At 38.6% G+C, this 20,933-nt stretch overlaps 5 protein-coding genes, 1 long non-coding RNA gene and 1 pseudogene across 12 annotated transcripts; 3 read left to right on the plus strand and 4 right to left on the minus strand.

The window, feature by feature from the left end:
* Nucleotides 1-309: 309 nt before the first annotated feature.
* Nucleotides 310-4,965, plus strand: LOC123474619. Of its 2 annotated transcripts, XM_045176888.1 has the most exons (7): nt 310-723; nt 3,462-3,709; nt 3,827-3,957; nt 4,055-4,228; nt 4,299-4,389; nt 4,460-4,527; nt 4,596-4,965. In XM_045176888.1, exons 2-7 carry the CDS (start codon nt 3,550-3,552, stop codon nt 4,611-4,613), a joined length of 642 nt encoding a protein of 213 aa, XP_045032823.1. In that variant the 5' UTR covers nt 310-723; nt 3,462-3,549; the 3' UTR covers nt 4,614-4,965. The 2 variants fall into 2 exon arrangements, 1 of the variants encoding a protein (XP_045032823.1); XR_006649496.1 differs by lacking the exons at nt 310-723; nt 3,827-3,957 and having other exon boundaries at nt 3,463-3,709; nt 4,460-4,965.
* Nucleotides 2,012-3,380, minus strand: LOC123474626. Its single transcript, XR_006649504.1, has 7 exons — nt 3,219-3,380; nt 3,088-3,150; nt 2,900-3,029; nt 2,722-2,835; nt 2,586-2,657; nt 2,407-2,511; nt 2,012-2,304 (listed from the first exon to the last, which is right to left on the minus strand). It is a non-coding gene; the product is annotated as an uncharacterized LOC123474626 (long non-coding RNA).
* Nucleotides 4,902-8,004, minus strand: LOC123474622 (DNA polymerase theta-like). Of its 4 annotated transcripts, none has more exons than XR_006649499.1 (4): nt 7,193-7,996; nt 6,442-7,127; nt 6,188-6,283; nt 4,902-5,653 (listed from the first exon to the last, which is right to left on the minus strand). XR_006649499.1 is itself a non-coding variant. In XM_045176897.1 (3 exons), the coding sequence occupies exons 1-3, from the start codon at nt 6,813-6,815 to the stop codon at nt 6,296-6,298; spliced, it is 375 nt and encodes a 124-aa protein (XP_045032832.1). In that variant the 5' UTR covers nt 6,816-6,855; the 3' UTR covers nt 6,196-6,295. The 4 variants fall into 4 exon arrangements, 1 of the variants encoding a protein (XP_045032832.1); XR_006649498.1 differs by having other exon boundaries at nt 6,188-6,366; nt 7,193-7,985; XR_006649500.1 differs by lacking the exon at nt 4,902-5,653 and adding an exon at nt 5,657-5,877 and having other exon boundaries at nt 7,193-8,004.
* Nucleotides 8,005-8,073: 69 nt separating this feature from the next.
* Nucleotides 8,074-10,046, minus strand: LOC123474609 (trichoplein keratin filament-binding protein-like). Its single transcript, XM_045176874.1, has 5 exons — nt 9,131-10,046; nt 8,943-9,074; nt 8,661-8,882; nt 8,493-8,598; nt 8,074-8,427 (listed from the first exon to the last, which is right to left on the minus strand). The coding sequence occupies exons 1-5, from the start codon at nt 9,934-9,936 to the stop codon at nt 8,134-8,136; spliced, it is 1,560 nt and encodes a 519-aa protein (XP_045032809.1). The 5' UTR covers nt 9,937-10,046; the 3' UTR covers nt 8,074-8,133.
* A 2,045-nt stretch (nt 10,047-12,091) lies between these two features.
* Nucleotides 12,092-13,503, plus strand: LOC123474625 (DNA polymerase theta-like). Of its 3 annotated transcripts, none has more exons than XM_045176905.1 (3): nt 12,092-12,143; nt 12,214-12,481; nt 12,557-13,503. In XM_045176905.1, exons 1-3 carry the CDS (start codon nt 12,108-12,110, stop codon nt 12,625-12,627), a joined length of 375 nt encoding a protein of 124 aa, XP_045032840.1. In that variant the 5' UTR covers nt 12,092-12,107; the 3' UTR covers nt 12,628-13,503. The 3 variants fall into 3 exon arrangements, with proteins under 3 accessions (XP_045032840.1, XP_045032841.1, XP_045032842.1); XM_045176906.1 differs by having other exon boundaries at nt 12,640-13,503; XM_045176907.1 differs by having other exon boundaries at nt 12,214-12,473; nt 12,640-13,503.
* A 1,432-nt stretch (nt 13,504-14,935) lies between these two features.
* LOC123474617 lies at nt 14,936-16,459 on the minus strand (annotated as a pseudogene).
* Nucleotides 16,460-16,503: 44 nt separating this feature from the next.
* LOC123474618 (dolichyl pyrophosphate Man9GlcNAc2 alpha-1,3-glucosyltransferase-like) lies at nt 16,504-18,474 on the plus strand. The gene is made up of 2 exons (XM_045176886.1): nt 16,504-16,944; nt 17,936-18,474. The coding sequence occupies exons 1-2, from the start codon at nt 16,778-16,780 to the stop codon at nt 18,414-18,416; spliced, it is 648 nt and encodes a 215-aa protein (XP_045032821.1). The 5' UTR covers nt 16,504-16,777; the 3' UTR covers nt 18,417-18,474.
* The last annotated feature ends 2,459 nt before the right edge of the window (nt 18,475-20,933 follow it).

The raw sequence follows: 20,933 nt of genomic DNA on the forward strand, positions 1-20,933 counted from the left end.
AGTAGTCATAACATGGTTGCAGCAGTCCGCGCAACACAGATTAAAAATAATAGGCTACACTATTACGAAGTACTGAAGTTCAACAAAGTTCTCGAAACTATGCCGTTTCAGCGAATTGTTAAAATAGCTGCGGACTGAAGCGTAGCAGCCACATACCATTTTTCTGTCTTCAAGTCATATGAAGTTCTCAATTTCAGGGCCAATGTGAATTTAGCAGTTCCAATGTTTTAACCGATTTTGCTAATTTGTTAGTACTTTCTTGCCTTTTGGTGAAGCCAAAGACAAGTTTATCAAGGTTTCGAATCTTACAATTGATATACTTCGTAAACATTCTAGCCCTAGACGGCCATTTAGAAAAGTAATGCTATCGTTTCATTTTAGTTGTCACATGTTCATCTGTCTGTTTTGCCTTAAGTGTTGGAAAGAGTAAGCAGCTGAGGTTCCAGAAAGCAGCATTTCAGAGTAAGAACCCAATTTGATGACTTGTCAATGTACTATGTATGTTCAGCTTTGTATCGTTTGTCTTTTGAATGGTAAGACTGAACTAGATGGGAAATCAAAGACTTTGCGTTTATCAGTGAGAAAAATTTGAATGGTTGATTAGCTGGAAGCAACTGAGTTCAGGTTTCAAAATATACTGTCGATTTTTACCCCTAGATGGCAGGTTGTTTGAAACTTGTTGCTTGAAGGTCGGGAGCTTTCGGCTTTTTAAGCAGGGCAGTCATATTTATGGCAACCGGTTTTACCAACATTTATTTTTTCTTTTTCCCAAAAAAAAAAAAAAATCTCTACTCTTTCGCCATCTAGCGGTCGATCTTGAACTCGGTTTCCCAAGTGATTTATTCCCTTTATTATTTCCCAAGTGATTTATTCCCTTTATTATGTGCAAAAAATACACCTATTCAATCAACAATTCTTTTTGAGATTCTCCTTTGCTGGTGCTTTTTGAAATAGATACAGTCAATCACGTCATGTTAATTGGAACAACTCCGTTTAATTTAATAAAGGCGACGCATGTGAATTCCTTTTCCGTGATTGTTTAGCTTTTAAGCGTTTTAAGAATTTGACTGTCGACAAAATGCTTTCATTGTATTTTAAGTATCATCGCAAATCTTTGGGTAGGTAGGCGCACACCTCTGGACATAATATCTGCGTGCCCTATCATATGTATATCATCTATCGTGGAACGTCAATTTAAATGAGTCCCAAGTGCACGTTGCAATATGAGCGGGAGGAACCAAAGTTTTTAAAACCTGTGAATGAATTTTTAAAAACCGGTTTTAACGAGTCAATCACGCATCGCATCTTCCGAACATGATTTTTGTTCAAATGCGTTAAAAGTTCTTATTGCTGCTGTCTTGTGGTTTGATTCATAATTGGCACATTACTTTCATAGTAAAGTAATATGGTCCTGCCTTGAATTAAGCTGAAGTTTACGTATATTTACACATTTTCTCTTAGTACTCGTTGGAATTCGCAGGCGCACTAGGTAAAGTTTCACAGAGTACATCACAGTTTGTCATTAATACTCTTTTGGGTACCTCTAAAATTCCCGTTTGCATACTACACGCCACGTTACTCGTAAACGGTTTACCACGTCCGAGACGGTGTGGCCAGCGCCAGCTGCTATTCGGCCGGTCTATTAACTGCGCAAATCGTCCAATGACAGAAAGCAACAAAAATAAAAAGTAGCTACTAAATCTCCTACAGTCCTACTTGTGCTTTGCATTAAAAGTTTACTGCATAACATATACTCCAAGAGTAATGGGGTTAGGGTAACCTGTGCAACCTGTTGGCCTCAACTACATGAAAGTAGCACAATGCATAGTAAGAAATACAAATTATGTACATAGGTTGGATATATTTTCAATTGTGATGTACATCAATGACCAAATTTTATATTTGAAGGCAAGTACGGAAAACATTGGCAGGCTCGCAGGCAATGATGCTGACTTTTGGTATTGGAAAGATTCCGATTCATTTCTACAAACGAATGATTTCTTGTGTCACATTTGTTATTTCCCATCTGTATTTCTCTTTGTGTAGAAGAATTGCAAAGTTACATTAAAGAAAGTGGAGGGGAAATTGTTACAGGGAGAGTTTTGAAGCATGTTATGACAACATTGTCTCCAACAGACTTTAATATAACAGTAAACGATCCCGATCATGATTTTTTTCGTGGCAACACTGTCTCTTTGTGTGATACTGCAGTCGAAGTCCTCGCGTTCCTGAGGCTCTGAAAGTGAAAGCGTCGCTCCTGCAGTACTGCTGATGTCGGTCAAGTTGAATTCAACATGGTGAAACCTAATGAAAAGGTAAAGAACGGTAATAAGAAGATTGTTAACTTGGTTGTTTTACTTTTTAAAATGGAGTCTGCTTTTTGTTATGTGTTAGCATTGCATTTACGAGAGATAGAAACAGTTGTTACGAAAAGCCGGTTGTTGGAAGGAACGAGAAGCAATTCTTTCCAACCTGTTCCAGATGTTTTGTCTTTGAAGTCGTCATCCCTAACTGAACGCGAAGAAGAACTTTCAAGGGGTTTTCTTAAGTATAAAAAAGGTATATCATTCTTAAATGATGCCCACCTGCAAGTCTAATGAGAAATGTTGTGTGTTGTTATTCTTCTCACGTTATTCTTCTCACTGAATAACCAAGTCCTTAATAAAACACGAGACTGCTATTAGTATTAACTGTAATGAAAGCACACTGCGTAACACTTACCAACGTAGCATATGATTCTATCCCATAGATGTTCTGTCCCGTCTGGACATGGAACTACTGACAGAGAATGTTTAAGTACAGCTCACGTTATTCTTCTCACTGAATAACCAAGTCCTGAATAAAACACGAGACTGCTATTAGTATTAACTATAATGAAAGCACACTGCGTAACACTTACCAACGTAGCATATGATTCTATCCCATAGATGTTCTGTCCCGTCTGGACATGGAACTACTGACAGAGAATGTTTAAGTACAGCACTGATGGAATTCACCTTCATACCCTTATCAGATGGTGAATTCAATGTCTGAAGGTAAAAATAAGATGTAAGGCTAACGCATAATAATGATTAATAAGTGTTGTACCTGACGCTTTCGGCCGACCAAATAATTTTGAGCCATGGTGATGCTGTGCTCAGAATTCAACGTCTTAAAGTAAAAATAAGGTGTAAGGCTAACACATAATAATTAATAATGATGAGTAAGAGGTGTTGTACCTGACGCTTTCGGCCGACGAAATCACTTAAGATTGATGTTGTGCTCAGAAATCAGCAGGCTGTTTGAGGGACTCAGCAACGCGAGGACTTCGACTGCAACTGCAATAGTGCAATGTCACACAAAGGGAATAAATCACTTGGGAAACCGAGTTCAAGATCGACCGCTAGATGGCGAAAGAGTAGAGATTTTTTTTTTTTTTGGGAAAAAGAAAAAATAAATGTTGGTAAAACCGGTTGCCATACATATTCTCCTCTTGAGAATTGACATCCCATGGTGGGAAAAATAATAAAGTTTTTCGTGTAACTGCATCAGTTGGAAAGTGAATGTGTCATGATACCTTTTTTTTTTGTTAGCGTGAGGCTATATAATATTGATTTTACTGCTGGCTTTCTTTCTGTTGTACCAATGGGTTGGATGAGGTTTTTGTCTTCTAGTTATTCCTTGTGGCTGCAAGAAAGAAGCAAAATGGGTTTCATGCTGTCCCTGAGAGGTAATCTAAACATCAACCATCGTGCGTCAACTATCACAGATTTTACTTATCACGAAGGTTTTCCTATCTTTAAAATGCGGTATCAAGAGTTGTAATGTTTTGTATAATTTCTTACAGCTTCAATACCATGGCGTTCCATACCATATTCTTTACCAAAGATTGTGGTTGTATTCTTCAACTTATTGATTCTAAATAGGGAATTTTCACATTTGTCTAATAAGGGATTGGATTCAAGAATAAATTTAAGGGTGTTCAATTTATTTAAACATTTTGAAACATTTGTTAAAGTTATTGACAGCATGGTTATCTGATTGGGCTGGTTGTAATTTCTTTCTCTTTCTAAAGGTATGGGTTGTGCCTGTTCATTGCCTAAGATGCCATAAAGATGACTGGTTTTGGATCTGTGATTGTTATTCTGCCACAAGCGTTTTCATCAAGAAAGCCTGGCGTAAGATATGGCCTCCAGATGCATGTAATTGGCTAAGGAAACCGGCCAGAAGGCAGCTGATAAAGGACATGGTTTGTACTTGGGTGTATGATATGTCACTGTGCACAAGCTAAATGTGTTTTTTTTTTCCCCCTTCTTCAGAAAGGAAAGAATCAGCAAAAGATGAAGCCTTCAGAGGAATTGAGTCAGAATGCTAAGGAAACCGGCCAGAATGCTAGTGCAAAAAGACAAGGTAAGACAAAATCTAAACACATCATGTGCAAATAGTTCAAATTCTGAATGCTACATTGTTATGTGTGCAGAGCCGCAAGAGTCAGCTAAGGACACAACACAGCAAGGAAAGGAGTTAATACAGGAGACAGGATCAAAGGTAGCAGAAAAAGGATGAGGTGAAAATCCAGTTCATCAAAGTTGCTATGCATTTTTTTCTGGTTAAAGTTAATCAGAACTAAATAAAGAATTCCCATGTGGTTGGTTTCTTCCACGTGCGGAAAAGACACATACGAGTTGAACGGAACCATATGAAGAATTCGGGCACGAGAAATTCTTGCCTCATCGGTCCCGTGCTACTCACCTGCCACCTAGTGCCAACCGAAGAGAACTTTCCCGGTCCTACGGCGGGACTGATACACGTTCCATTCACGATCCGTGATTAACAATAGACCATACGATTTTTCTATTGTAGCGTTTTTCATATGTACAGTTATATTTTTATTTTGTATCAAACAAAGCTAATGAAAGCGATTTGTTTCCCTACAACATTGTAATTGCTGAACGCATTTATACACTAGAACATTAGTGAGATTTACATCATTGGTATTCATCAGTCTGGTATAATTTATATAGCTATTTAGTTGTTTAGCATAGAACATTGCTTCAATTGATTGCATTTGCCAATTAACATTGAATTGGGCAAGGTTGAAATCCACTTATCTTTACCGTTTTTAATTGCGTAGCAGGATGTAGCGTAAAATTTTTAGTTTGCATTTCCATCACTAATGTTAATTTCCTAATTTCAATCTGAAATTCCATTAAAAGGAAATGCTCAAATATTCTGACTAGATGTTAGAAGTTTTGGTTAGCCAGTTTGGATTTTAGTTATTGAAAAAGAAAAAAAAAGAAAAAAAAGAAAAAAAGGGTTGCGCTAAGCACTTGATTGACTTGCTATCGAGTAACCTCCAGACCTGCCCGGACGGAGATCATATTGCTGTACTATATGATCCACATCGTGACATCAGCTGAGGGCTCTTACCTCTCTATTCAGTCTTGCATTGCAATGGGGTGCCAATCCCATTCCAACGCTTGACCTTTCGAGTTGTAATTGGGAGTCAAGTAAGTCTGTATTCATTTGTTGGAAGACAAACCTCTTTTTTTTTTTTTCCGACGCCTGTTAAGCATCTTGGTCATGACACAATAAAGTATCGTTTTCCAGCGGAGGAGAATATAAGAAGAATCATGATTGTAGCACACAGTTCCAGCGTTTTCCTTCTCTTGTCCTTACACAAAAAAAAAAAAAAAAAGGGAAAATAATCTGAATAACAAAGGATGTGTTTGGATTCTCTTGTGTGTGTGTGTGTGTGATGCTAATCACACAAGTTTCCCTTCTATGGAGGTTTCTGCGTAATTTATATTTTCGACATACACCCACACTCGCTGCATCATATTGTGCAATCGAAAAGGATCAGACACGGCGATGATGTGATCGTTAACGTAAACCAACCTAGCGCAGTTGAAACCATGACGATGTGATTAATAAATTCTGAGAAAAAAGCTACCCAAAATAATTCGGGCGGGAAATAACAGAACACACCCTGGCGGGGTACTTTTGGTGTAACAAGTAATTTCTATCTATATGTTGAAATAAAGATTGCTTGCTTTTGGGTAGATCTAGTGAAGCTTTAGTTTAGAAAATATCTTGTCGTTTTCAAAAGTTATCACAGCCTCAAATTTCAAATAAAGCTAAGAAATTTATCTACGCAGACTCAAGTCATAGGTACAACTGGATAAGGAATCAAAAGAGGCAATATTACCTTTCTGATTATGATGCAAACTGATGTATTCCAGAATAGGCCAATGTCAGCAGCTCAATTCATTTTCCTCCTGAATTTTTTTCCACATCGGTTGACCTGTCAAGAAAATTAGGCATCAACATCATCAAATCCATTCGTGCGGCACTGGTTAACTGTGTTTGTTATAAAGCTTTGTATACCTAAAAGGCATTGATGTAATCAGATTAGAAAGATTAGGCTATATCCTGAATTGACAACACACACGATTAACTTACTAGGATACGTTGCGTGGAAAGTGTTAACAAAGAGTTGAGCCTCTTCTTCCCCGACTTCCAACTGTTCGGCTAAACATTTACATCCCATGCCGTAAACAATCCCGTAGCAGATTTGTTTCGCTTTTTGCCTTTCATCGTCTCTGACTTCTTCTTGCTTTTTCTTTTTCCAAACCGATACAATGCCGCGGAAAACATCGCCATCGGGTTGGCTAAGAACAGAACAAAGACCTGCGTCTTCGCTCAAATGCGCCAATATTCGAAGTTCCAACTGAGAATAATCCGCCGAAAGCAAGATAGTTCCTATATTTGAAGTACAAACTTTTTAAAAATTAACCTGCCATCAATGCCCAGTTAAGCAGACAGCAGACAGCCATCAAAAGATTTCATAGAAATATGCTACTCATATGCCACCTGGTGGCAACCGAAGAGTAACTTCTAGGTCTTATGGCGGGATTGGTATACATGTTCCAGTCACGATCCGTGAGTGCAACCGTTTCCGTTTCTATTGTAGCATTTTTTGCGTGTCAAAATTTGTTTAGCACAATTGAGATTCTTAATAATAAGTAACACAGCAAGTGACGAATAAAGTTCATTTTTTATTATTGTCAATCTAGTTCACCGTGTTTGCGAAATTTAGCATTAAAGCTAAACTGACGCCATAATGAGCTGTAGCTTTTTTCGATCATCTATGAGACAGTATAAAAGACTTGATGAAGCACATTTCGTATGGTAAGTATGTTGGTAAGTATACGCTTAGTCGGGTTGGTGCAGTGGTTCGAGTGACATCAGCTTGCAGCTATCACTTGTGACTCCAAATCACGAACCAAGCACACGGTCATTCCTCCAATAATGTGACCGTACTTAGTGCTCGTTGCATTCGAATCCGTTCGAATCAACGTCCTGACTTTTTCTTTCAGGCACGGGCATGGCCTAGGTGATAGTTCCCGGCGGCGCTCAACCGTGATTAGTCTCAATATTTTTGAACGTCTTCCTAGACACTTTAAGTGTAAATCTTAAGGAAAACTTAGAGTCGTTATTGAATGGTGAACTTGAGTGCAGTCCATTGACAGGTGGTAGGAAATTCATATTGGAGTATGAAATTCATATTGGAATATGAATTTCGCTGGAAATACCAATTGGGTAGTCTAACAGAAGACTGGCATTCTTTATAGAACACTGTCTACAGAGAAAAAGGAGTATAACTACAATTGGAAAAAGTTATTTATAAGAGCTCTTAGAAAAGCACGGAAAAGTTTAAGTTAAAACATAGCTAAACACTAAAAAATAATTGCATTTCACGATTAAGATTTAGGTCTGTGTTGGCCGGGCCTTCGCAGGAAATTGACTCCAACGCGCAGCCAAATTTCGTCATGATACTTGACAAGTCACAATTCTGTCGATACTACCCATCTCTTTTCTCCAATTTTGGATGTGAGTTGATTCAGTTGTAACTTTTCACTCACGTCCGGGTTTTTAGTTGATAGAGTAGGGTACATAGCACTCATTGTAAGATCACTTTGAAAAGCACCTAGAAAAGTGGCGTAGCCTACTCCTAATGCTTCCGTTGGTATTTTTTTCAATACAATTTTTGCGTACTAGTATATTTTAAAAACTACACAAAGGGTATTATCCATAAAAGGGAAAAACATGACAAGTGCTTCGAATTTGAAAAGGAATGAAGTATTTATGATATTAAAGTTTGAGTTTATCCATTGATATATTCCAATGTTTTTGGCTGTGAGCTGCTTCCATGATTTCTTGATGTTTGCGTTTTTGCTCTTCTTGCCTAATTAATTCTTCTTCACTACGTTGTTTTTGATGAATTTGGGCTAACAGATCCACTTTCGTTTGAAACTGTTTAGTTTTGGTCTCCATCTCTTTCATCTTCATTTGATTGTGGTAGCCCTCGAGCGAGCGAATAAGTTCCTCCCGATCAAGTATAAGTCGCTCCCTTTCTTGTCGTGCTACAAGTAGTCTCTCGTCAATCTAAAAGAATTTGAACTATGTAGAACAAGCGGTTTAAATTATTCATATAAAGACAGGTGCCTTGCCTGTTTTTTCTGGATCGTTATCACGTCTTCCATTAACTTTTTGCGAGCTAATCTTTCAACTTCCCACTCTGATTCTCTTTTTTCCCACAGTTTTTTTGCCTCTTCCCTATCAAAAGAGATGCGTTAAAATTCATTTCTTCACTTAAAAGGAAAGGAAGCATGAATTACTGGAACAAAAACTCGCTCTGCTGCAAACGTTCTTTCTCAATTTGACGATGGTTTTCAACGAGTTCTAAAAATCGCATTATATCCTGACGTGTTTTTTCTTTTTGTTGTGCACGATCACTTTCAGCAAGTTTTTCCACGAAACTCATTTCTCTTTCCAGATCAGCGGTCACTTCTTTCGAACGTTGCCTCAGTTTTGCCAAATGTTGTTTGGTCAAAAATTCTCTAAAAATACGCATTGTTTTATCAAAAACAATTGATACAGAAAAAATAAAAGCATTGTACCCATTTTGTTTTCTTTTTGCTCTTTCTTCTTCTTTTATCTGTATTTCTTCTTTGATAGCCTCCAACCCTGCAGCTTCTGCCATCAATCTCTCCTGTTCTCGTCGTTTTTCATTCGCATCAAAGTCCATTGCCCTATGAGTAGAACATCATAACATGAAAATGAAGAAGTACAAAAATATCCTATATACCTCAATTGTTCAACTTGAGCATCCAAATCTTTTTTCCACTGCTGTTTCTTTTCCAATTCCATCTGTCGTTCAAGTTCATTCCTTCTCTTTTCTTCTTGAACCAAGCGTTCCATTTGTGCAGCCTCCCTTTTCTTTTCTTCCATTAACCTAGCTTTCTCCTCTTCTTTCTGTTGTAGCTGTATCGTCCACATTTCTTTCTGTTGTTGTTTTTTCAATTCAGATTCAAACACTCTGAAAGAATCATTGGTAGATTTCCACTTTTCGTGCTCCTTGTTTTCTAAGAATTCACTCAGTTTTGCACTTTTAGAGTGCCGAAAATGTTGTACTTTTTCTTTCATACATTCCCATTTTTGCTTTTCTTCTTCTTTTTGAATTCTTTTCATTGCCTCTTCTTCCTTTAATCTATCTGCTTGATATAACTTTTTAAGTTTTATTCTTCGAGTTTCCACATCTATTTCTGTTTCACGGAGTTTGGACTGACGATGGCTCAACTGTGCACTTCTTGGGGATGTCCAATCGTCAAACTTCTCGGTTTGTATGTTACAATTTTGAAAATACTTGTCGTTTGATCGAGCTGTCTCGGTTCGGCAAGTTTCAGCTTCACGTTTACGAATGATTTCATTATTTTCTAATCGCATGATGGTTCGATTGATACAATATGGTATCAACAAAACGAAAAAGACATGGTCGATGAGAAAAAAGGAAAACCAACCACCTGAAGCGATAAAAACAGGGGTACGCAAACATGAGAACCTACGGAAATGCTTGTGTGCATTTGAATTAACGCAAATTTTACATTTACTCATTTAGTTCGGCTAGTTCTCCATTCCCTTATCGAGATTTTAAAACTCTACAGATCCGTATCTGTCCTTTTGAACAGATGACTAACGAAGGCAGGTTTACTTTCCATCGTAATTAATCAGACCGTGTTCGATTCACGCCACCTACCGATTAGCGTGCTTTTCATGCCTGGAATTTGGCACATAGCATTTGACTCGTAGCAAACGTCATTTCGGCACTGCATTTTCAACTTCTCTTTTGGAACCAGGATAATTAAAGTTTTTAGCGTTTTGAGCTTTTAATCTAAACCGTTCCTACTACTATTCTTGTATAACATTTACCAATTGTAATGAAAACAATGAGTGATGCAAAACTAAGTTTATTCGATGTTGTCAGAAAAAGGTAAGGTATAGCTACACAATGGAAAGGCGTACAACTTGTTATGTGATCAATCACGAAGAAAGGAGCCAGTCTTAAAACGTGAGGCCCACCGAGTTGCTGGATTCGGATCTTGATCGGTTCTGAGAAACAAAAGAAAAACGGGTAAACAGTTTTCCATCTCATTATCCACGGTTGAGCGCCGTCGGGAACTTCCCCCTAGGCCCTGCCCGTGCTCCTTTTTGGTCCGTAGACCGAGGCGGAAGTTAGTTCCTCAAATTACACTACACCAATTAAAATACGATGGCCGCTTAGGCCTGTTGTTAAGTCCGTTGGAGTGATATCTACATGCTCGACGCGATACTATCACGACGGGCCACACGTACAATCCGTCTGCTCGTTGAGCGGCTCTTACCATCCGTTGACTTAACTGGTTTACTTACCTTTGGTAAAAAGCCGATTGAGTTAAGACGATACGTGTGTGCACTGGGATCAGTGTTTAACCTATTAGCATTGACCCAAAGGCAATCCCTAGGCCAATGTCGCATGTAGCCTACACTCATGTCCTTGTTGGTCCACCTATATCACCACGAGTCAAAAGGCAGGCCTAAAAATGCTCAAAAGAATTAGGGCCGTTTAGGCCTTCGTTGGGGAGTGATAGACGTACATGCTCGTCCCGATATTATCAAGACCGGCCACCGTAGCGCCATACCCATTAAACGGCCGTTACCATTGACTTGCCAATTGCCTTTTTTGTTTTGTTTTTGGGTAACAGCCGGCTGGTGTATGAACGATACTAGTGTGCACTGGGACAGTGTTTAACCTTTCTACTTTTTTATTACCATGTAGACTTCGGTAATATCGCATGTACGTCATCACTCCCATTATCCCCCTGCAAAATGAACATTTGGAATTAGCAACGTAATCGTAATACCGTTTACAGACTCGTGAATCCCCGGGATCTCTTCTCTGCAACTCGAACTGTTCTTCTATAGGAGCCGGTCCGACTCCTATATTAAAGGAAACTGACACGCGTGATTCCAATAATGTTTGGGAACTTACGGCGTCCGCCACCAGGGGGGCGACGAAAGGTATTGGCTCTCTTTCATGATATTCAAGTTGAATTAATCGTTAATGGCCATCAAAGTATTATTAATAGAAAGAATAACAGCATTCTGTGTTAATTGTTTGTAAATTGCAATAGTATCTGCAAAAGAAATCGGATTGGTTTTCCACCGTGTTGTGGGTTTTACCGTGACGTTGGTTTGACATATCCCACGCAGTGCTAGTTTTCACTTAAATCAATCACTTCCGAGGATCCATAAGTTATTTGCACGACTCTATTTGGATTTTATAAACAAAACCACGTAGGCCTACGGTTTGCGAAAACGACGAGAATGGAAACATTAGTCAATGCGAGCAATGAAAAAAGCAGTTCGATGGGAGACACTATTTGGCAACGTAAATTACCGACGATAGTTTACAATGATACTCTTCTCTTTATGACGTCGCAAATTAAAATAACGGTTAAGAAACCAGACGTTCAACATCCTTACTGCAGCAGTATGATTGGCTGGGCGGATCGTGAATGGAACGTGTATCAGTCCCGCCGTAAGACCGGGAAGGTTCTCTTCGGTTGGCACTAGGTGGCACGTGAGTAGCACGGGACCGATGAGGCAAGAATTCGAAGTCCATTTAGGGGGGTGGGGAGGGGGGGTTTGTACCTTGCTTTGGGGTTGTAGTTAGGTATTTTAACGTAGGCACAAGATGGGCATATGCCAGGTGGCATATGAGTAGCATATTTCTATGAAATCTTTTTATGGCTGTCTGCTGTCTGCTTAACTGGGCATTGATGGCAGGTTAATTTTTAAAAAGTTTGTACTTCAAATATAGGAACTATCTTGCTTTCGGCGGATTATTCTCAGTTGGAACTTCGAATATTGGCGCATTTGAGCGAAGACGCAGGTCTTTGTTCTGTTCTTAGCCAACCCGATGGCGATGTTTTCCGCGGCATTGTATCGGTTTGGAAAAAGAAAAAGCAAGAAGAAGTCAGAGACGATGAAAGGCAAAAAGCGAAACAAATCTTCTACGGGATTGTTTACGGCATGGGATGTAAAAGTTTAGCCGAACAGTTGGAAGTCGGGGAAGAAGAGGCTCAACTCTTTGTTAACACTTTCCACGCAAGGTATCCTAGTAAGTTAATCGTGTGTGTTGTCGATTCTGGATATAGCCTAATCTTTCTAATCTGATTACATCAATGCCTTTTAGGTATACAAAGCTTTATAACAAACACAGTTAACCAGTGCCGCACGAATGGATTTGATGATGTTGATGCCTAATTTTCTTGACAGGTCAACCGATGTGGAAAAAAATTCAGGAGGAAAATGAATTGAACTGCTGACATTGGCCTATTCTGGAATACATCAGTTTGCATCATAATCAGAAAGGTAATATTGCCTCTTTTAATTCCTTATCCAGTTGTAGCTATGACTTGAGTCTGCGTAGATAAATTTCTTAGCTTTATTTGAAATTTGAGGCTGTGATAACTTTTTGAAAACGACAAGATATTTTCTAAACTAAAACTTCACTAGATCTACCCAAAAGCAAGCAATCTTTATTTCAACATATAGATAGAAATTACTTGTTACACCAAAAGTACCCCGCCAGGGTGTGTTCTGTTATTTCCCGCCCGAATTATTTTGGGTAGCTTTTTTCTCAGAATTTATTAATCACATCGTCATGGTTTCAACTGCGCTAGGTTGGTTTACGTTAACGATCACATCATCGCCGTGTCTGATCCTTTTCGATTGCACAATATGATGCAGCGAGTGTGGGTGTATGTCGAAAATATAAATTACGCAGAAACCTCCATAGAAGGGAAACTTATGTGATTAGCATCACACACACACACACACACACACACAAGAGAATCCAAACACATCCTTTGTTATTCAGATTATTTTCCCTTTTTTTTTTTTTTTTTATGTGTAAGGACAAGAGAAGGAAAACGCTGGAACTGTGTGCTACAATCATGATTCTTCTTATATTCTCCTTCGCTGGAAAACGATACTTTATTGTGTCATGACCAAGATGCTTAACAGGCGTCGGAAAAAAAAAAAGAGGTTTGTCTTCCAACAAATGAATACAGACTTACTTGACTCCCAATTACAACTCGAAAGGTCAAGCGTTGGAATGGGATTGGCCCCCCATTGCAATGCAAGACTGAATAGAGAGGTAAGAGCCCTCAGCCGATGTCACGATGTGGATCATATAGTAGGGGAGGGTGGGGCTAGTTGGTACAATTTTTTTTATTTCTTCTCTGGTTTCTTTAATTTTTCATATTTTGCCACCAAAAAATTGTAAAAGAAAGCTCAGATAACTAGCTTTCTCGTGCTATTTTTTTATTTGATCTACGTTGAAAAATTTATATCGAAATCAACGTTCAAAAAGCTAAAAAAAATTTGCCTACATGCCCCACTAACGGGGTAAGTTGGCAGTGGTAGTGGGGTAAGTTGGCCCCATGTATTTCAAATACGGATTTCAGTGAAATGTTGATGTTGTAAACAAACTAGAATAACATTACAATAAACAAAAATCCTATAGTTATTTTAGAGTGGGAAACTCAGAAATAAGTTGTGATAACTTACATAAAGATTAATAGCCTTAAATGCAAAAAATAAAAAAAATATACATAATTCAGGCAAACATTTCACAGGTGAACATCGTATAAAGTGAAACACTTAAAATTTGCCAAAATTTTGGCCTCTAATGCATACCACTGTTCACCATAAGTCATATCTAGCAAAAATTTGACTTACAATTCCCTGACATTTTGACAGGCTATGCCGACATGCCCCATGTTGCAATGTATCAACTTGCCCCAACCCGGGGTTTATTCAAATAAAAATTTTTATTACTCCTTTATAATTGATTAAAACAAATCCATTGTTACAGTTCGATAGAGGACACAATTTTCTATAAAACTAATATTTTTTAAAAATTATATGCATACCAAGAAAAGATAAAACTGATGAATACCAAGCACGCAACTATTGTGGATTTGACGCAAAAAATTTCATTATTTTCTATTTCCTAAACTATTTGGGATAAATTTATAAAACTTTGCACAAATGTGGGCACGATAAACATCTTTGACTATGAATTATTTCAATAAAACCTCTTTCACACAATTCGTCTAAATTAAGAATTGCAAACTTGCCCTCCTGCCAACTAGCCCCACTCTCCCCTACAGCAATATGATCTCCGTCCGGGCAGGTCTGGAGGTTACTCGATAGCAAGTCAATCAAGTGCTTAGCACAACCTTTTTTTTCTTTTTTTTTTTTTTTCAATAAATAAAATCCAAACTGGCTAACCAAAACTTCTAACATCTAGTCCGAATATTTGAGCATTTCATTTTAAGGGAATTTCAGATTGAAATTAGGAAATTAACATTAGTGATGGAAATGCAAACTAAAAAATTTTACGCTACATCCTGCTAAGCAATTAAAAACGGTAAAGATAAGTGGATTTCAACCTTGCCCAATTCAATGTTAATTGGCAAATGCAATCAATTGAAGCAATGTTCTATGCTACGCAACTAAATAGCTATATAAATTATACCAGACTGATGAATACCAATGATGTAAATCTCACTAATGTTCTAGTGTATAAATGCGTTCAGCAATTACAATGTTGTAGGGAAACAAATCGCTTTCATTAGCTTTATTTGATACAAAATAAAAAGAACGAGGGGATTTGTTAACGGCATTGTATCTGTATTCAACAATTCATTTGGAAACATTCGTATGGAAAACGACTATAGTCGTTTTCCATACGAATGTTTAACTATAGTGAATGCATAAATGGAAATACTTATTTTGGAACGAGGACTGTAAATGATAAAATCAAATCTGAATATTCCATCATCGAGCTTGATGGACAGCGCAATTTTCACGATTAATAGTACTTGGGAGCATCAGTGTAGTAGGATGGGGTTGCATAGGTAGTTGTGTAGTAAGCTGGAGCCTCGGTGTAGTAGCCGGGAGTAGCATAGGTTGTTGAGGAGCTTCGGTGTAGTAAACCGGAGCGGCATATGTTGTAGTGTAGTACTTCGGGGCTTCTGTATAATAGCTTGGGGCAGCATATGTTGTAGTGTATTGTGGAGCCGAATATTTGGGAGCCTCAGTGTAGTAAACTGGAGCAGCGTAAGTGGTGGTGTAGTACTTGGGGGCCTCGGTGTAGTAGCTTGGGGCACCATACGTTGTGTATTCGGATGCCTTTTTTGTGTAGTATTGCGGAGCCTCAGTGTAATAAGCTGGAGCGGCGTAAGTGGTGGTGTAGTATTCAGCTTTCGTCGTATAATACTCCGGGGCTTTAGTTGTGTAGTATTCAGCAGCCTCAGTATAGTAAGATTGAGCAGCATAAGTTGTGGTGTAGTAGCTAGGTTCGACGTAGTACGAAGGAGCAGTCGTGGTGTAGTAACTTGGGGCAGCGTAGTTCTTCGGGGCTTCAGTGTAGTAGGTCGGCTCGGAGTAGTAAGATGGGGCGGCTTCAGTGTAGTAAGTTGGTGCTACGTAATAATTGGGCGCCTCTGTAGTTGTGTAGTTCGACACGGTTGTCAGTGTAGCTTGGAGCAGAGTAATATTTTGGGGCCTCGGTGTAGTAAACTGGTGAAGCGTAAGTTGTGGTGTAATACTCAGGGGCCTTTGTGGTATAGAAGGTGGGAGCCTCGGTGTAGTAGCTTGGAGTGGCATACGTTGTCGTGTAATATACTGGCGCTTCTGTGTAATAGCTCGGTGCGGAGTAGTATTTTGGTTCCTCCGTATAGTAAGTCGGAGCTGCATACGTGGTGGTGTAGTATTCAGGAGCCTTGGTGGTGTAGTATTCAGGAGCCTTGGTGGTGTAGTATTCAGGAGCCTTGGTGGTGTAATACTTGGGAGCCTCGGTGTAGTAAGTGGGGGCCGCATATGTTGTGGGGTAGTACTCGGGCGCCTTTGTAGTGTAATAACTGGGGGCAGCATACGTCGTGGTGTTGTACGGCGCAGCAGTGGTGTAGTACGGCGCAGCAGTAGTCGTCTGGTATGAATAACTACCGTACTCGGAAGAAGACGAATCCATCGGCACACCCATGGTCCACCCAGCCATCAGTGACACGACAGCCAGTAGCAGCATAATACCATAAAAAGCTGCTGGAATCAAACCATTGGTTTTAATAAATCAGTTACATAATTGCAGTCATCAAAACTTTCAACAATCAATCCACCTCTATATACAACATACAAATCCTTTAACTCAACAATTGCATTGTCATATTAACACACAAAAAAGGATGAGACAAGTTGAAATGTATACTTTACCCATAATTGCAGGCTGCGACTTGAAGACACTAAATTAACTCAGCTATTTTTGTTTTTTTGTTTGGTTTTTTCGTTTTGTTATTTATTTTTAGTGATTTTCGTCATAGTAGTCATAGCGTAGTAAGGATTCACTATGGAGGTCCCTTACAAGTTAGAAGTGATTGCTTTGACTACAATCATCATTAAACTGGGTGTCTCAGTTTTCCCATATTCTGGCAAAAATCAACCTCCAAAATTTGGAGATTATGAAGCTCAAAGACATTGGATGGAAATTACGGTTAACTTACCCATACAGGATTGGTAGGTTTGATGTCGAGATAGGTTGGCTGATATTATTCATAGGGTAGGGGAGAACGGGGTCAAACTGGACAAAAAATTTCTTTCCTCTTTATTTAGATTTCCATGTTCTTTTTCTAATATTTATTTTTAGTTAATGGTGCAGCACCTTCTTGGGTAACTCCACAATTTTTTTGTAATTTTTAAGTCTTAAAATAAACGAGTTATAAGGATTTTAATGAAGTCGGTTTTTTTTAGTTTTTATTTAAACGGCGGGGCGAAACTGGACAGGGACGGTGTGAGATTGGACACTGCCAGTTTTCCTCATTAGGAGACATAAAATAAATTTAAAAAAAATATGGGTAGACTGCTTATTCAATATTTTATTCATTCATATTGAAATATTTGCAATAGAAATGAAAAATAGAGAGTTATGTCATTTTTACGAAATAGGGGGCTGAAATGGACAATTAATTTGTAGGCGGGTAGAGTAAAATGGGAGGGCTTAACAGAGTATCGAGTATCGATTTGTAATCGATATCTTATTTTTACGTATATGGCTTCTCCACAAGCACCTCCCACTCCAATATCGAAGTTGTCCGATATGACCCCAAAACTGTGTGTCCAAAATGACCCAACCCGGTGCTATTTAGTATTTCGTTAATAACTTAACACTAGAAAGGCATTAAAATTTAAGTTTTTTATCAATCATTAAAGAAATGAATTGGCTATTTCACATAACATTATTTTATTCATTTGTAGGGTTTTTCACTTTAAAAATGCTTACAGTAATAGGGAAGAATATTACATCAAACCGGGCCATTTTTTTAATTCTGCGATAACAAGAACAATAATGATTCGATTTTAATCAATATTTTTTCTTGAACGTTAAACATTGCAGTCTATACAAAAATTTAAAAAAAAAAAAACTTTCCATAACATGTAGCACTTAGGGTCTTTGTCCAATATGACCCGTGTCCAAGTTGACCCCGTTCTCCCCTATCCATCTCATCAGGTATAGAAATACAACAGACAATGATTTATTGTACTGGGGACTGGATTACCCTCCTCTCACAGCATATCAAAGCTACCTAACTGGATCGGTGGCTAAGAAAATCAACCAAGACTATGTAAAACTCCATGTGTCTCAGGGATTTGAAAACTTTGACCACCAATATTTCATGAGGATGTCCGTCCTTGTGTCTGATTGTATTTTCTTTGTCAGTGCACTTTATTTTTACATTAGAAGCTTGAAGATGAGTAATAAGTACAAATGGGTTTTCTTTGCTTTGTCCTCACACTCTGGACTCACCCTTATAGATTATGGTCATTTTCAGTACAATTGTGTTTCGTTGGGGTTGACCTTGTGGGCAATCATTTTTGTTTCTCAGGGAAAGAATGTGTTAGCAGCAATTGCCTTTTCAGCTGCCTTAAACTTTAAGCAGATGGAGTTGTATCATGCAATACTTCTATTTGCTGGCTTCCTGTCAACCTAAAGGTTCCTCACTTCCCTCCCAACTAAAGAATTTGGTCCAGATTGGCGCTGCCACAGTGGCGACCTTTGCAATCATTTGGTATCCATTTCTTCAAATTCATGATTGGCAATCACCTAGGCCATGCCCGTGCCTGAAAGAAAAGTCAGGACGTTGATTCGAACGGATTCGAATGCAACGAGCACTAAGTACGGTCACATTATTGGAGGAATGACCGTGTGCTTGGTTCGTGATTTGGAGTCACAAGTGATAGCTGCAAGCTGATGTCACTCGAACCACTGCACCAACCCGACTAAGCGTATACTTACCTATCATACTTACCATACGAAATGTGCTTCATCAAGTCTTTTATACTGTCTCATAGATGATCGAAAAAAGCTACAGCTCATTATGGCGTCAGTTTAGCTTTAATGCTAAATTTCGCAAACACGGTGAACTAGATTGACAATAATAAAAATGAACTTTATTCGTCACTTGCTGTGTTACTTATTATTAAGAATCTCAATTGTGCTAAACAAATTTTGACACGCAAAAAATGCTACAATAGAAACGGAAACGGTTGCACTCACGGATCGTGACTGGAACATGTATACCAATCCCGCCATAAGACCTAGAAGTTACTCTTCGGTTGCCACCAGGTGGCATATGCATATGTTATATATATATAGCATATATATATATAGCATATTTTATACATATATATATATAGCATATATTATGCTACTCATGAGTAGCATATTTCTATGAAATCTTTTGATGGCTGTCGTTCGGCCCGTTACTTTGGCGATTGTATGGAAGTGAAAATGACTAGCTGGTTGGTTACTGCAGTCAGTATGTCGTATTGTGCACGTCATATTCGCCTTGTTTTCTATAGATGACAGAAAACGGCAGAAACGACAAGAAGACTCATGCCTGAACAGATTCGTTCTGTTATAATCTAGTAAATGCTTTTGTATTGTACAAATGCAATTTTAGTTTCGATCGAACTGGCATGGCAGCCGGTGGATACGTGGTACTCTCGTGGTGCTCTCGTGGTACAGGTGTGGGTCCGCCGTTCACATCTCACGAGACCATCACCGTTTTTTCCATTACCAAATTCATGTAGAGGAGATTAGATCTATACCTCATCGCATCGGCACGCAACTTGAGCTGGGTTCGACGGCAGATCTGGGAAAGCCTTGTGATGGTTCGATTGTTGAAAAATGCGTTCCAGTTAATATTTAACAGAGTTGGAATGCACCTCCGTCCCAGCAGACTTCGCGTAGTTTCGTTGTCGGCTACTTGAATCGGCAAGACATATTCCTCCTCGGCGAGCGTTATCTTTGCGTTGAATTCCCCTTTGATGGATGCTGATCCAAGGGCTGATTTTCTTAATCTCGAGCTGTGCGTTAATTCCGGCTCGCCCATCTGTTGCCATATGCGTTTGTTGATGATAGAATTATGGCAACCCGTATCCATTTTCATACGAACTTCAAAACCGTTTACCTTCAAATCAAGAAAATATTTTAAAGCCATCTTGTTATCGTATAAGGTTAATCAATAATATTACTTATTAAGCGCTGTTTGCTTTGCAGGCATAAGCCAAAGTTCACCCGAGCCAGCCAACTTATTGGTAACTACGTCGTTTCCCTTTTCGATTGATTTTGTCGGTAATCTATTAAACTTTTATTTCCAAAATAGAACGCGTGAGTTAAAGTATGAGGTATCGCAACCATTTCAGTCATAGGATGTATATGTTTATAAATTTTCAAGTATGATTTTTACTAATTAGTACTCTGAATCCGTTAGACAAACAATATCTTGTGCCAATCGAGCGGACGGAATACGTTAGGCTTTAGTAGTCATAACATGGTTGCAGCAGTCCGCGCAACACAGATTAAAAATAATAGGCTACACTATTACGAAGTACTGAAGTTCAACAAAGTTCTCGAAACTATGCCGTTTCAGCGAATTGTTAAAATAGCTGCGGACTGAAGCGTAGCAGCCACATACCATTTTTCTGTCTTCAAGTCATATGAAGTTCTCAATTTCAGCGGCCAATGTGAATTTAGCAGTTCCAATGTTTTAACCGATTTTGCTAATTTGTTAGTACTTTCTTGCCTTTTGGTGAAGCCAAAGACAAGTTTATCAAGGTTTCGAATCTTACAATTGATATACTTCGTAAACATTCTAGCCCTAGACGGCCATTTAGAAAAGTAATGCTATCGTTTCATTTTAGTTGTCACATGTTCATCTGTCTGTTTTGCCTTAAGTGTTGGAAAGAGTAAGCAGCTGAGGTTCCAGAAAGCAGCATTTCAGAGTAAGAACCCAATTTGATGACTTGTCAATGTACTATGTATGTTCAGCTTTGTATCGTTTGTCTTTTGAATGGTAAGACTGAACTAGATGGGAAATCAAAGACTTTGCGTTTATCAGTGAGAAAAATTTGAATGGTTGATTAGCTGGAAGCAACTGAGTTCAGGTTTCAAAATATACTGTCGATTTTTACCCCTAGATGGCAGGTTGTTTGAAACTTGTTGC

Source organism: Daphnia magna, linkage group LG7 (genome assembly GCF_020631705.1).
Source record: "Daphnia magna isolate NIES linkage group LG7, ASM2063170v1.1, whole genome shotgun sequence".
Lineage (NCBI taxonomy): Eukaryota > Metazoa > Arthropoda > Branchiopoda > Diplostraca > Daphniidae > Daphnia > Daphnia magna.

Coding starts and splice junctions, on each gene's coding strand:
- LOC123474619 (XM_045176888.1), top strand. CDS start 3,550: ATGATACCTTTTTTTTTTGTTAGCGTGAGGCTATATAATATTGATTTT. Junction 3,710..3,826: donor TTTCATGCTGTCCCTGAGAG/GTAATCTAAACA, acceptor AATTTCTTACAG/CTTCAATACCATGGCGTTCC. Junction 3,958..4,054: donor ATTCAAGAATAAATTTAAGG/GTGTTCAATTTA, acceptor CTCTTTCTAAAG/GTATGGGTTGTGCCTGTTCA.
- LOC123474622 (XM_045176897.1), bottom strand. CDS start 6,815: ATGGCTGTCTGCTGTCTGCTTAACTGGGCATTGATG. Junction 6,710..6,779: donor TGCTTAACTGGGCATTGATG/GCAGGTTAATTT, acceptor GATTATTCTCAG/TTGGAACTTCGAATATTGGC. Junction 6,367..6,441: donor TTTCCACGCAACGTATCCTA/GTAAGTTAATCG, acceptor AATGCCTTTTAG/GTATACAAAGCTTTATAACA.
- LOC123474609 (XM_045176874.1), bottom strand. CDS start 9,936: ATGAGTAAATGTAAAATTTGCGTTAATTCAAATGCACACAAGCATTTC. Junction 9,075..9,130: donor GCTCAAGTTGAACAATTGAG/GTATATAGGATA, acceptor TTCTACTCATAG/GGCAATGGACTTTGATGCGA. Junction 8,883..8,942: donor GCAAAAAGAAAACAAAATGG/GTACAATGCTTT, acceptor GCGTATTTTTAG/AGAATTTTTGACCAAACAAC.
- LOC123474625 (XM_045176905.1), top strand. CDS start 12,108: ATGGCTGTCTGCTGTCTGCTTAACTGGGCATTGATG. Junction 12,144..12,213: donor TGCTTAACTGGGCATTGATG/GCAGGTTAATTT, acceptor GATTATTCTCAG/TTGGAACTTCGAATATTGGC. Junction 12,482..12,556: donor TTTCCACGCAAGGTATCCTA/GTAAGTTAATCG, acceptor AATGCCTTTTAG/GTATACAAAGCTTTATAACA.
- LOC123474618 (XM_045176886.1), top strand. CDS start 16,778: ATGGAGGTCCCTTACAAGTTAGAAGTGATTGCTTTGACTACAATCATC. Junction 16,945..17,935: donor AACTTACCCATACAGGATTG/GTAGGTTTGATG, acceptor CCATCTCATCAG/GTATAGAAATACAACAGACA.